This window comes from Bombus pyrosoma, linkage group LG10 (genome assembly GCF_014825855.1).
Source record: "Bombus pyrosoma isolate SC7728 linkage group LG10, ASM1482585v1, whole genome shotgun sequence".
In the NCBI taxonomy this organism is placed as follows: domain Eukaryota; kingdom Metazoa; phylum Arthropoda; class Insecta; order Hymenoptera; family Apidae; genus Bombus; species Bombus pyrosoma.
Window position 1 is genome coordinate 8412698 of NC_057779.1, and position 13166 is coordinate 8425863.

General features: G+C 40.1%; 2 protein-coding genes across 8 annotated transcripts; one reads left to right on the forward strand and one right to left on the reverse strand.

Moving 5' to 3' along the window:
• Positions 1 to 801: 801 nt before the first annotated feature.
• Positions 802 to 9562, reverse strand: LOC122571958 (probable inactive protein kinase DDB_G0270444). Of its 6 annotated transcripts, none has more exons than XM_043736352.1 (12): positions 9137 to 9505; positions 8290 to 8400; positions 7649 to 7800; positions 6885 to 6951; positions 6533 to 6780; positions 6118 to 6430; positions 2980 to 3457; positions 2382 to 2684; positions 2220 to 2278; positions 1606 to 1775; positions 1229 to 1391; positions 802 to 1122 (listed from the first exon to the last, which is right to left on the reverse strand). In XM_043736352.1, the coding sequence occupies exons 2-12, from the start codon at positions 8386 to 8388 to the stop codon at positions 1066 to 1068; spliced, it is 2109 nt and encodes a 702-aa protein (XP_043592287.1). In that variant the 5' UTR covers positions 8389 to 8400; positions 9137 to 9505; the 3' UTR covers positions 802 to 1065. The 6 variants fall into 6 exon arrangements, 5 of the variants coding, with proteins under 5 accessions (XP_043592287.1, XP_043592286.1, XP_043592289.1 ...); XM_043736351.1 differs by having other exon boundaries at positions 1606 to 1778; positions 9137 to 9500; XM_043736354.1 differs by lacking the exon at positions 9137 to 9505 and adding an exon at positions 7948 to 8135 and having other exon boundaries at positions 1606 to 1778; positions 8290 to 8383.
• Positions 9563 to 10481: 919 nt separating this feature from the next.
• On the forward strand, positions 10482 to 13037 carry LOC122571965 (differentially expressed in FDCP 8 homolog). 2 transcript variants are annotated; one of them, XM_043736365.1, is made up of 8 exons: positions 10482 to 10634; positions 10885 to 11163; positions 11244 to 11535; positions 11614 to 11784; positions 11926 to 11979; positions 12082 to 12323; positions 12396 to 12631; positions 12703 to 13037. In XM_043736365.1, the coding sequence occupies exons 2-8, from the start codon at positions 10960 to 10962 to the stop codon at positions 12944 to 12946; spliced, it is 1443 nt and encodes a 480-aa protein (XP_043592300.1). In that variant the 5' UTR covers positions 10482 to 10634; positions 10885 to 10959; the 3' UTR covers positions 12947 to 13037. The 2 variants fall into 2 exon arrangements, with proteins under 2 accessions (XP_043592300.1, XP_043592301.1); XM_043736366.1 differs by lacking the exon at positions 11926 to 11979 and having other exon boundaries at positions 10484 to 10634.
• The last annotated feature ends 129 nt before the right edge of the window (positions 13038 to 13166 follow it).

Below are 13166 nucleotides of genomic sequence, written 5' to 3' on the forward strand. Positions count from 1 at the left end.
TGGAGAAAAACTTAAGAAAAAGCATACGACAAGTTCAGAATGACATGAGTTCGAATGGAATTAGGATGAAACTAAAAATTACCGATGAAAATGTGACAAGATGTACGCGAATATCGGCGATAGGACGACAGTTGGTTCAGCCGAGCAACGTTATCTCATAATCGTGGCTCAAAGTCACAGCACGAAACAGAATCTGAAATGCATTCGGCTGCGCGACCGGATGAGCCTAGATTTTCGTGCTGTCGAGAGTGGCTGCATTTTCTGCGCCGGTGGCGGTCACGAGGGCGCGAACTAGTTCGTGAATCATGCCTAGAATGCTTTACATAAATTGCTCGGGACCGACGTCACGTTCTCGGACCCTAAGCATGAGACGACTACCGCGTAGGACAGAGAAAGAGAGAGGAGAAAGAACGTTCGTCGGCCACGGCAGAAGTGACTCAGCCCCCTGTACGCATGCGGGACACGGTTCGGAACAGAGTCGGAAACTCCGGAAAGGTGAAAGTATGCGCGACTCATCCGCGAGTCGAGCCAACTCGTCCTCGGATATCCTATTGCGCGAAAGGATCTTGCGTAAAGCGCGCCAATCATTCGGATTACTGCGTCGAAATGGAACGATCGAATCATCGTTTCGATGAGAAACATTGCCTCCGACTGCGACGTCTTCTTGCGCGATTCCACGAATTTTTTATGACGAGGCTGATTACGTGGTTTCGACAGCCTACTTTACACGTCGAGATAGTAAAATATACCGATACTCGTGGAAGAAAGATAGACGGAAGGATGGTATTCGTTGAAATGACGTTTTACGAAAAAGAATCAATCCTTTTATTAACGCTCAATCCGTATAACATGTATATACGACACGCACACGTACTTAATAATTAGCCTTATGTTTTATATTCGATACTTTCGATCGCAGCGCACGTATTCGTATCTTTTTCCTCTTTTTCCTTTGTCGTTTCTTAAGTATCGTACGTCGGTTAGTTGCGTCCGATCGCTATTTATTCGATATCTTCATGGCGCAAGAAAGAATTCTATTCTTTCATCGTCGATGTCTCGTGGATGTCAGTGACTGACGCTTCGAGTGCTCCTGTCATCCGCGATGCTCAATGCTGGAGACTTCTGAAATAAAAAGACACGCAGCACCGCTTTGAGATCGGCCCTCGAATATTCCTCTTTTCTTTTTTTAACGACCGGAAAAATTCTTTAGATCTTATCGGATACGTACGACCCTCTCGATTATGTCTTCCGCGGCGTTTACTTTGGCAGGTCTAGCTGGAATTCCTCGTTTCGGTTCTCGCTCCATCTTATGAATCATCTTATAGACGCTCGAGTTCATTAAGTGATCGTAGTTCGGTAGATTCGTTTTCTCGTACTTTTTGAAGTTCACTCTGCGTTCATAAATCACAAAGATTACTAATAGTTCCACCAAGATAATTAATCACGTAACCTGCATCGTCGTTCTTCTTGCTGTAACTCTCGGTGAAACGAAACCACATACTTTCAGACGTACGCGTATAAATGCACGGTGCAACCGCATCGCGTTATTAAATCATTATTGTAGGAATGCAGATTCACGTGAAATTGATAAAAAGTTGAGCTTACCCTAGAGCTCTGCCTCGAATCACTTCCGCCTGGGAAGATAAAACCTCGGCAATCATTTCGTCATTGAAGAAATCATTCGGACACCTCCATCTGCGGCCGCGCGTAAGTTCGACCTGCTTAGCCTGGGGCCAGAGATCTTGCGAACGTTTTCTCCCTCGTTGCTTTACTCTCTGCTGCAAACGTATGAAAAACATCATTCCACGATCCACAGCTATTTAAATTAATCGTTTCTTCACGATCCAGGAATGCTTTTGACACGGGGTTACGAAGGAATCCGCGTGCTTCCCGTTCAGACGTTCAATGGAATGTACGTGGCACAGATAACTTCATCTTCACGAAGTGTAAGGATACAATTAGGGAAACGAATTAGTGTTTCTCACGTTACGTTATTAAATTTTTAGGTTCGTGTTCTTTTTTCTTTCTTTTTTTTTTTCTAGGATAACTCAAAAAAAGAGAGATGCATTCTTTGATATTTGTCGAAGAACGACGAAATTCTCCAATACATCGATGCGATTAAGATAGAGTACAGGATGCTGGAATATGCTAGATGACACAGTGTAAGAACAACAGTTACTGCACATTCAATTTACATTCCGTATCATTCTCTAGAATACCTGCAACTCCTGAATAACTTGATCTTTTGCCGATAGATTCGGATCTGGTTCGAAACTGCCTATAATACACATCGCCTTGTTTCCGTTATCTTTCTTTCACGATAGTAGTTTGTAAAGATCGTCTTATCGATCGATACGACGACGAGTTTGTCAAATATTTACCATGAGAAGAAGGTGCAGGGCTGGGCGATTTCAAAACCTTCGTCTCGTACGAAACGACGAATTTCTTCACTCTGCTTCCTTCTTCGCTCTTCACGGACAGAGTTCCTTCCAGTTCCTGCGTCTCGGTCTCCTCATCGTCTTCCTCGCTGGCTTGAACGATTCGCACGTGTTCATCGGAATAGGCCGAGTACGAAATATCTTCCGTGTACTCGGTCACATCGTGCTCCTCCGTTTCCTCCAGTTCCTCGTGTTCCTCGTGCCGTTCTTCCGATTCGTTCACCTCCTCCGCATCTTCTTGCGCTTCTGAAAAATCAGATAAACGAGCCCATCGTTTCATCGTACAACTCTAGAGCGATAACTATGCCGAAAGAGTTTCGAGTTATGCGAGGAAGGAACGCGAATGGCTGGCAAATCGAATCGAAGGCAGTCTGGTTGGTTTCGCAACGAAACATCGGTTAGGCCGGACGTAGTTGACGCTTGGCAGCGCTTCAAAAGTCGCGAACGCGTAAAATTTGAAATTATGCGTGTGCGTAGGCTGGCACGAGATACCGATCGAGGCTTATTCGCTCGAAAATGTAATCTTAGAGAGCGAGCATACCTCGCCGCCCCTCGTCGTTGTCAGTGGCGCCGTTTTGTACACCGCTCAGCTCCATGATCTTCTGCAGTTGCTCCGACACGATTCTCAGGTGACTCTCGATCTCGCTCGGTAGCTGCTTCAACGCCAATAACTGTCGTTGAACGTTCTCCAGCTGTTTCTCCAGGTTAATCTCCGTACTGACAAGCTGCTTGATCTTCTCTTTATCGACCTTCGCTGCCACGTTCGCCATCTCTTTCTCGATCTCGCTCAGAATAGATCCCTGTGTCGTTTGCTCCTGCCGTGTTTCCTCCTCGTGAACGCTTGCGATCTCGGCGTTCCCCTCGTTGCACGGTATCGTTTCTTCCGGTTGCTGCTCGGTTTCGCTTTCCTCCGGCTTCGATTCGGCTTTCGACTCGGCTTTCGATTCAGGACGCGACTCGAGCTCGCGTTCTTGATCCGATCTACAGCCGCTTGGCTCTGGAGTGGCCGATGGTGTCGCCTGAATTCAGACAACAAACTATGTACAGAGTATACGGGGCTCGTGGATGGTGAACGACGAACGTTCGTCCGGTCTGTCGTGCAAAGACACGGGATCGAAGTGCATACGCAACGCTTTTACCACCTGCGTCGCTAAGTTCTTACGCTAATCTACCTGTTACAGCTTAACAAGCGAATCGGTTTTTTCAATCGCGTCGTTCAATCTCGAGTTACGTATGCACCTGCGATCCATTCGTCATCGTTTCTGGAAAACAGAATGGGATTTTTGGGAGAATCGTGATCCCGGGCGAAACGCAGCGTCCTAATTGCTTCATTTTCATATTAAGGGAATTATTATCGAGAATTTTAGCATTGGGTGCATCCAGATATACGCATTTTATTTCGAATGTACTTTTCTCTCGACAATCCATCGTGAGTACATTGACATTGAGGTAATTATACGTAGATATTACATGCATCGATCTGCGCGTGCATGATAACGCGAGATTTCTGTACACTCGTTAGACTAGATATCAATGGATCGACGTGCGAGCGCGATCACTGAACTTCTTTAAGTACATACTACGTTACATATACTTGCAGGACCGTGCATTTTACCTTGCATTACATGAAACATATGCTTCGTCTCTTTCGTCAGTTGGTTAAATAAAATATGTAACGTTTAACGGACAAATTACTTTCACAACTTTTTCCACAAAAGACAAGTTTAGTTTATGTGGCTTTTTTTTTTTTTTTTTTAGTTGATGGATAAATCTTCGTTGTCCGGCTGCTGCACGGCCCTGGACACAAGTATAATTGGCTATCTCCAGTTACGAGAGAAAGGTTACGGTTACATTGGACAGAAGATACAACACACACTTTTACGAACGACGAACATTTTTTCATTTTTTTTATACGTTTACAGATGGTCCATGATGATCTAGCGTCTGTTAGGGATGTCCTAGAACAAGTGATGTCGTTTTAAATCTAAACATAATCGTAATCATTAATAGCACCGTCTCGAATCACCTTATCTAAATAGACGTTGATTAGACTGTTTACTCGATACGAATATTACTTGTACATGTACAGCAAAATGATCGAGGTACAAGGGACAAACGCATATGCCACTAATCTAGTGAAATCCACGTCTATACGATTCGTTAGACCCTCGTAAAGAATAGTCGGCACGAAAGATAGCCTACGACCGTCACGATCGTTATCCTGGATCACCTTTTTATCGTTAATCGTTCGATCGGCCGATTCTCTGGTCAACTTCGTAGGAAGCCAATTAAAGAGATAGCTTCCGAAAGTATCGGAGATGTTGGAAGAGCCGGCAGATATGCTACCTCTGGATGATCTTGAGAGTCGTCTACTGCCACGGTGAAAAACCTCGGCCGAGATAAAGTCTTTGGAGGAACGGATCAAATTGGAGAGGACGTCGTCTTCTTTCATGGACGACACAGGCGCGTCGGTTTGGCGCGAGTTCAAGGACGAGCAGCCTGGAATAACGACGGAAGAATCGGAAATACCTCGGACAACCTGGCAGCGAATGTAGTTTACGATTAAACCAAGAGCGTCCAAGTGGTTTTTAAGGATACGTTCGACGTAACGAGTTCGAGCGAAGAATTTCTTCCTCGACGAGACAACGGTTGACCGTGCCGAGAAACGATCGCGAAGATCCTGCAAATCGAAGAATACGTTTTCGAACAGATACGTCTCTAAATAACGACCTTTCGTTTTGATCGTCGTCGAGCTTCTCCTTCTGTCTTTCCTGCCAACGTCCTTCAAACACGCTACGTCTTTGACGTAGTCAATCAAACGAACAAGATTGCGCGAAAGAATGCGCCGAATGTAATGACCTTTAAAGTACAAACGTTTACCAATTTGTGACTTGGATTTTATAGAATTTCCGATAACCGTCGAACATCCTTGTTTGAAATATTTCAGAATGTCGGAACGAAGGCGAACCGCGATAAAGTTTCCGCTTCGAACGAGTATTTTCTCCGCGTAACGAGTTTTCCTCAACGAGATTCGTCTGTTTGATAACAGCCTATCGAGTAATTTGCCGGAGGAAAAGCTATCGGTCTTCTCGAACAATCCGTCGACCATTCGCCTCATCCAATTATCCTCTCGTTTCAAGTACGTCTCAAGGTAACGACCTTTGATCCTGGATTTCGAAGATTTCTCGATGCTATAGCGACGTGGAAGTTGTTGAAGCTGCTCCATGCCGCGACCGCTCGATCGCACAGCGTCGCTTTCCTGGAACCGTTCCCTGAACGAAGGCTTTACTTTAATCGCTTTCTTAACGTCACCGTGGCTTTTCTTCCCGAACAAACACCTTCGGAAGTAATGCCCTCTCGTACAGAAGCTCTTCAACTTGCACTTGTTCGGCGCACGTCGCGCTAACGCTACCTTCTCTCTGCGCTTCGATAACTGTACCGGGGACGTAACATCCGATCCCAAGTTCGTACAAGTTTCGGGTTCGATATCGAGAGAAGACTGACTCTGGCAAATCTCGATTGGAAGTTCGAGACACGGAGAGGACGACACCGTGGAACGCGCGACGACTGGTTCGAGCGTTTGTTGCGAGCATAAACTATCATCGAGCGGTATAGACAAAACGATCGACGAATCGTTTCCCTCGATTTTCCTCTCCATTTCGATATTTTCCATGTTTACCTCGGGAGTAGGTGGTTCCGGAGTACTTGCGTCCTCAGGTTTCAGCAGACCCTTCTCTAGTAGTCGATCGGTCACGCTCCGCTTTTTCTGCTTCTTTATCACCACTTTGTACGACTCGACTTCTGTCTCTTCTTGTTCCTCCTGTTTCTTACGAGGCGTTGGTATCGGTCTTTGTGGTTTTTGCAGAAACACCGAGGTACGTCTCAACTGTTCGACCAAAGGTGGTTCGGCTGTGGCGATATTCTGAAGTTCTTCGATCACCTTCGATTGTTTCAGAGCGGTGACGCGGGGCTTGAGTTTCTTAAAGTTCACCCTGGAATGCGTACATTGTTAGAAACCTGCCGATAGCGTAATTCTTCATTATCCGTTTTTAACGATAAGAGAAGCAGGACAAGCAAAACAACCAAACGTATACCCCAAAACGCCTTTGTCGGTCAAAAGTTCTTCTTCTTCGAGGATCAATTGCGCAATCTCGTCGTCCGTAAGATTCTGATTCGGTACGATCTCGCTGTTGGCGTCCTTAGGCTTGTCCGGGAGTGGTTCCACTTCTGGCTTCGCCTCCTCTTCGCCCGGCTTTACTTCGCACGTTATTTCCTCGTGCCGCTCGATCACAGTTTCCTCTTTCAGTATTTTCTCTGGGAAAACAGGTGGCAAATCTGCGAGCTAACGAACGTGTTTATGAGGGCCGATCAAACAGGCAGAGAATTTGAATGTTCGATCGAAGAAAATATTCAAGCAATTTATGAACATTGTCTTGAGATACGTACCGGTATCTTATAGGGCACGATGTTCTCTTCGGACAACGCCTCCACAGCCTTCAGCGAATCTTCTTCTCTGTGTAACACAGTCGTGCCTGATTAATAGTGTTTCGAATTGAGATGTTTCGATCGATCTGTCACGCGTGGTCTGTACACTGTTCCGCGAACAGCGATCTTCTAGGTGAGTGGAATTGGAACGGGGAACGAATTTAACTGCTTTTTGAAGCTTAATGCGAGCCGGTTCACGCGCGAAAGGGTAATGAGGGATCGTGGAACAAATGTGTGCGGTGTAAATGCCAGCAATAAAATCGCCAACCAATGATAAACAGATTTCATTCTGGGTCACCTATTTATAAGTGTTGCAATTCTCGTTACCACACGTTGCCCGTACGCTGGGATATTCTTGCTGCGACGCGTTATAATAATGCGCACGAAATATACAGGGACATCGATATGTTTTTCCCATCTTTTTCAATCTTTTTCCTTTCTCGTTAAAATATTACCGATAACTCATCTAATAAATTGCCGTGAAATGTAAATTTCAGTAGCGTTCATCGAAGGATGTTCGTCATGAATCATGAGGTACTCGAAATAAAGTTGCAGTTAAAAGTAGTTCAAGTTAAGCTTGCCCTCCAAGCGGGTCAATTCAGTGTAACGATACAGCGTGTCGTTGACATTGATATCGAATTGTTTTCATGGCTAGCTTGTAGATCTGCTCTCTTCGAGGAGTCGATAGATTCTCCTCCGTGTACCCCTTTTAGGTAAGTACTTACCTCTGTACACCCAGAACAAAATTATTCCCTGCTCGCATTAGCTCTTCGTGTGCCTGGCCGTGGGTCAAGCTACTGATGGGTTGATCGTTTAATCTCACTACCACATCGCCGACTTTTAAACCCATACATTCTGCCAGGCTTCCCTCTGTCACCTAAGAAATATTTCCAAATCGATTTCCATTTTTATTCAATTTATGTTTCGCTAAAAATATGTAAAGATCGAAACTCGTTAGAATCATACGATTCGGGAATAATTATCAATGCGTTTCAATATGCAATATGTATGTACATATATTTACAGTTACGGTTGCACTTTCACTTGAAATACCGCATAGTCGGTAATGCAGGTATTTCTACCAATTCCACCTTAGAATTATTCTACCTTACCGATGTTCCTAAAACATCGGTATCATGAAATATCCCTGCAAGTATGCAACCTATTGTACTTTCGTGCGTTCAGTTATACGAACGTTTACTGCGCAGTAATCTAGGTAATAAATGCACGTGTATCAGTTTCCTATTAATTATTCGTCAACTATTTAAACTAAAAGCTATTACTTATCTATATGTCTGTATACATTCGTATCAATACATTTAAGTAATAAAAAGATAATATCCGATATATAATGTAAAGTACGTACTCTGATCACAGTCAGCGGTTGTGGAAAATCGCTTCCACCCGCCAATCGAAATCCCCATGGTGTGTTGTCAAATTTTGTGAATTTTATGCTGATAGCCATGTCGTTCTACATCTGAAATTCACGTTTTCGCAATAACATTAAACCGAAACAGTTCGCGGCATTTGAACTAGTACGCCATTAACTTCGGAGAAATTAGTCTCTAAACCGATTTCCGTGCCGATTTAATCGATTATAATGCAAACAAGCGAAAGTTAATTATTACATGAGAGTGAATTTTGTAGAATTCTTTCACGGACCGTACTAGGTGTCCGAGTTGCCTGAAATTATGCGCATTCAAATTTCGTAGAATCTGCAGAGAGCTTCCCATCACGAACAGTAAATTTAAGACAGTTAAATTTACGTGAATTAATAAGAATTTTGACATTGACATTCTCAAAATTGCCAATTAAGAAAAACGATATCACATTGAATAAAACATACAATGATTTATATGGGCCAACGGTAGAAAGAATTCGCATTCGAAAGTTTTCCTAAATTTCATTCTCGTTACGTAACGCTGATATAAAAAAGTGACAGGAAACAAACGATTAATATTTTTAAGACTTGTGGTAATTCTACAGTATTTCCGATCGATTTCCGAGTATCGACGACGACTCGAATTAAATCTACTTTCCCAAATTTGCTTTCCGACGATTAAAAAATAAGAAAAAATAAAAAGGAAAGCCTTTGGAACGCGGCGGCAACCGAGAGGAATTCGTAGTATGTACACGGAAGTGGCCGCGCACCGGCCGAAACGAATATAGTTTAGTTAGTGCGCGAATTTACAGAATGATTCATGGTTACTTGCCAGTAAGTTGCGCGAGTAATCGCTGAAGAATCGTTGTATCACGATGCACGCTAAATACACACCGAGGAAAATTACTATATCACTGGATTCATGGATCGGAAGCGCGCGGCCAACAACCGGACCGGTCGATACGGCGGAAGAACCGATCGAACGAACCCGGCCAACTCTTCAACACGCACAAAACGGTGTCACGATAATGTTTGCCAGAAGGCGATCGTAGCTACCGACTTCAACTCCACAAATACACGGCCTCTTCTCTCCTCAACCTCCCGTCCCCTGTTCCCCTTGTTATCCAATCGTAAAACAGTAGGAAGCAGGCTCGATCTATTTACTGATCGATTTATTTAGATTCGGGGCCTCGATTTCTTCCTTGTCCTACGGACTCTTTCGCTCTCGCTGTTACTCTTTCGTAAAGTAATGATATCTATCCTTCTCTGTGACAAAGAAACCGAACAACCTTTTTTCGTAATTTCGCGCCGAGATCAAAAGAACCGCGAATCGATTTAAAAATCGCAATGCACTCCTGCCATCTATCAACGTATTGAAAATGTCTGAATTCAGTTCTTTGCATTAAACGCGCGAAACTCATCGATGCAAATTTTAAATATAAGAATTAAGAGACCAATTAATCGTTATGTTACTTACAAAATTTCTCTATATTTTACGACAATAACGTAATTTATATTTATGTGTTATGTGATACGTTATATGCGTATCTACATCGAATACGTGGCACTTAAAGTAAGTATGTACAAACTATATACATACTTAATGTATGAGTACTATAAGTATATAAACACTTAATTGACTAACAAATTAAAGTAAAAAGAGATATGGAGTATGAAAAATATTATAATGTAGATTTTATTCTAATCGACGTAAGCTCACTGTAATCGTTCAAAGCCTGTCTTTCGATTAAAAATAAGATCATACATGATGACATGGCGGACATTAATCTAAGGCAAACTTTACAAACGAAAATGTAATTAAACGTTGATCTTTTATATATAATTTATTCTATTTAGCAATATACCTACATTTTTTGTACATAAATGATCTTCATTAAATATGACATGATATTGTAAAAATTTATAAAAAGCAACGTATAATCTGTATTACCGTTATAATGTATAATTTATTCTCTTCTTTTTTTATCATTCATATACTAACGATCAATTGATACAATTACATCACATTGAAACGATTGTTCGATCGAAGATCATTTTTTTCGCTAATCATTTTTTAAGTTGATAAAAGCATAATACACACTCTCATCATAACAAATAGCGAATATATGACGTTTGCGCTGACAGATGTCAGTAGTTCGCAAATTTGTTATGCCTATATGTGAGTACCATTTATACCACGTACAATATAAAAGTAGTATGCATATACGTTAAAACATAATAATGCTGTATCATAGAAGTAAAAATTTAGTTAAATATTAAAGTGCACATAATTTAAAGTGTTCAGAAATTTACATGGAACGATATATCAAGTAAGTATTAACAGTATTACACTTACAAGTTTTAAGAAAAGCTAGGTATGTAATTTATAGCTTCATTTAACATTTTATGCTTTTAAGTAGATGCCTATTATATTATTATATATTTATAAATTACTATCTTTTAATAATTGTGATATGCCAATATCTAAAAATTTCTGTCATTCACAAATAAACAAATAAATGATTATTATCATTGGCTATAAGCAAATATGATATTTAAAGTATTTATTTAATGGTGTAGTTAATAAGAGTCAACAAAAGTAGCTACAAGAATACTTCCAGCCATATATATAATTGACTGCAGTATCTATGGAAAATGGTAGATATAAAAAATAATATAAATAAATCATACGATTCTAATCATGAATCAAGAACCAGAATTAACAGTTCTGATACTGTGCCATCAACACCTTCTTCGTCATCTGATTATATGACAGGAGAAGCAGATGATAGTTCAGACAGTAAAGCTGCTATACCTTTTAGTTTGAAATCAGTGGAGACTGTACTTTCATTATCTAAGGTGTGAAATAATTTATATAAATATAATATAACAGATATTGTAATAAGTCTTTGTTTCATTTAATTATATTTCACTTCCAGGCTACTTCTGAAGAATATCTTAAAGATATGATAGAAAAATGTAAGCAAATGGTCTTAGAAAGTGCAGAATGTTCTGATGAACGAAAATGGCTTGTTAGACGATTAATTGAATTACGCTTAAGAGTACAAGAATTAAGAGAGACATCAGAAGAAAATTTGCTTGAAACAGAAGTCATCTTAGGACATCATTTAGTACCACAAAAATATTATATAACTACTTCTGGGCCTGTATATTGTGATCATTGTAGTGGAGCTATTTGGACCATGCTCCAATCATGGTATATGTGTAGTGGTAAGACTCGTTAAAATATAATTTATTATCTTTAAATGTGTGTTTCCATGATGTTTAATTTTTACTATATTGTTATAGATTGCAAATTTTGTTGCCATTGGAAATGTCTAAATAATATATGTAGAGTGTGTGTTCATGTAATTGCTAGTGAAGCAGGTGGTTATACTTACACGAAAGATATTTGTCCTGAACAGGGTTTATCAAGTCAGAAATACAGATGTGCTGAATGCAAAGTTCGAATAACATTTAGTAAGTATATTCATTAATAAACACATTATAAGTGGTATATTATTAGATTAAAATAAACTTGCTTTAGAAAAGAGTAATTTTCTATGTACGAGAGATATTCTACATTGTTGTGATGTAGATAAACCGTATTTTTATTACAAGCTTTCTCAAAAGGACTATCTTTATCTTGTTTTGGCAGTCCATTTAAGAATACAGGTAACATACATAAGGGAAATTTTTGAAAATATGGGTTACAAATGAAAACATTTTTTTTTATGTATTAATACTTCTTTTAAAATACGTTATTTGTAAATATAGAATCAGCATGGATTGAACCCCGTCTTTGTGACTATAGTGGATTGTATTATTGCCAAAGATGTCATTGGAACACTGCAATGGTAATTCCTGCAAGAGTGATTAGAAATTGGGACATGGAACCGAGATTTGTTTCCCGTGCCGCTGCACAGCTTTTAACACTCTTAGAAGAACGTTCTGTTTTGTTACTTGAAGAATTAAATCCAAAATTATTTACTTTAGTTCCAGATCTCTCTGTAGTGAAGGTAAATTAAATGATTATGACTTTGCATTAGAAAAGCAGAGAGTTTTATTAATTAGAGATAAATAATAAACAGAGGATGCGGGAGGAAATGCAGATGATGAAACGTTACTTAGTTTTGTGTCCAGAAGCTAATAAACAAGGATTACCATGGAAAATTGGAATACGCACTCATATGATAGAAAACTCAGGAAATTATTCGATTAAAGATCTCGTTGATCTTAATAATGGAGTACTCCTAGAAGAAATTCGTACTGTGTATGATACTATGCACACTCACATCACAGAACAATGCGAATTATGCAAAGCGAGGTAAACTTCAATGATCGAAGATACTCTGTCTAAGTTATTTTATAACTAAGCCTCTAAATATTAATGTACAGAGGTCATTTGTGCGAACTGTGTGGTAATGATGAAATTATATACCCATGGAATGCAAGTTCTATCACTTGCCGTCAGTGCTCGGCTGTTCATCATCGTGCATGTTGGTCGAAACAAAATCACTGTTGTTCACGATGCACAAGGCTTCAAAAGCGACGTGCTTTGCAAGATAAACAAACTCTGGACACAGATGATATTACAGAAAATGGATTGAATGCGAATGAATCGCTAAGTGATACAACATAAACGCTAAATATAGTCGTGCTTATTGTGATTTGTGTATATATATATAATGTTTTGTGCAATTCTTTTATAAAATAAAACTGATTTTTAAAAATTCGTATCTATATATTCTATAATATATATGATATCTCAGCATCTATTTTAAATAATAGAAGACAGATATTTTTAAGTAAATCTGTTGTTTTTTCATAAGTGGATTAGTAATTATAATTCGCGTAAGAAG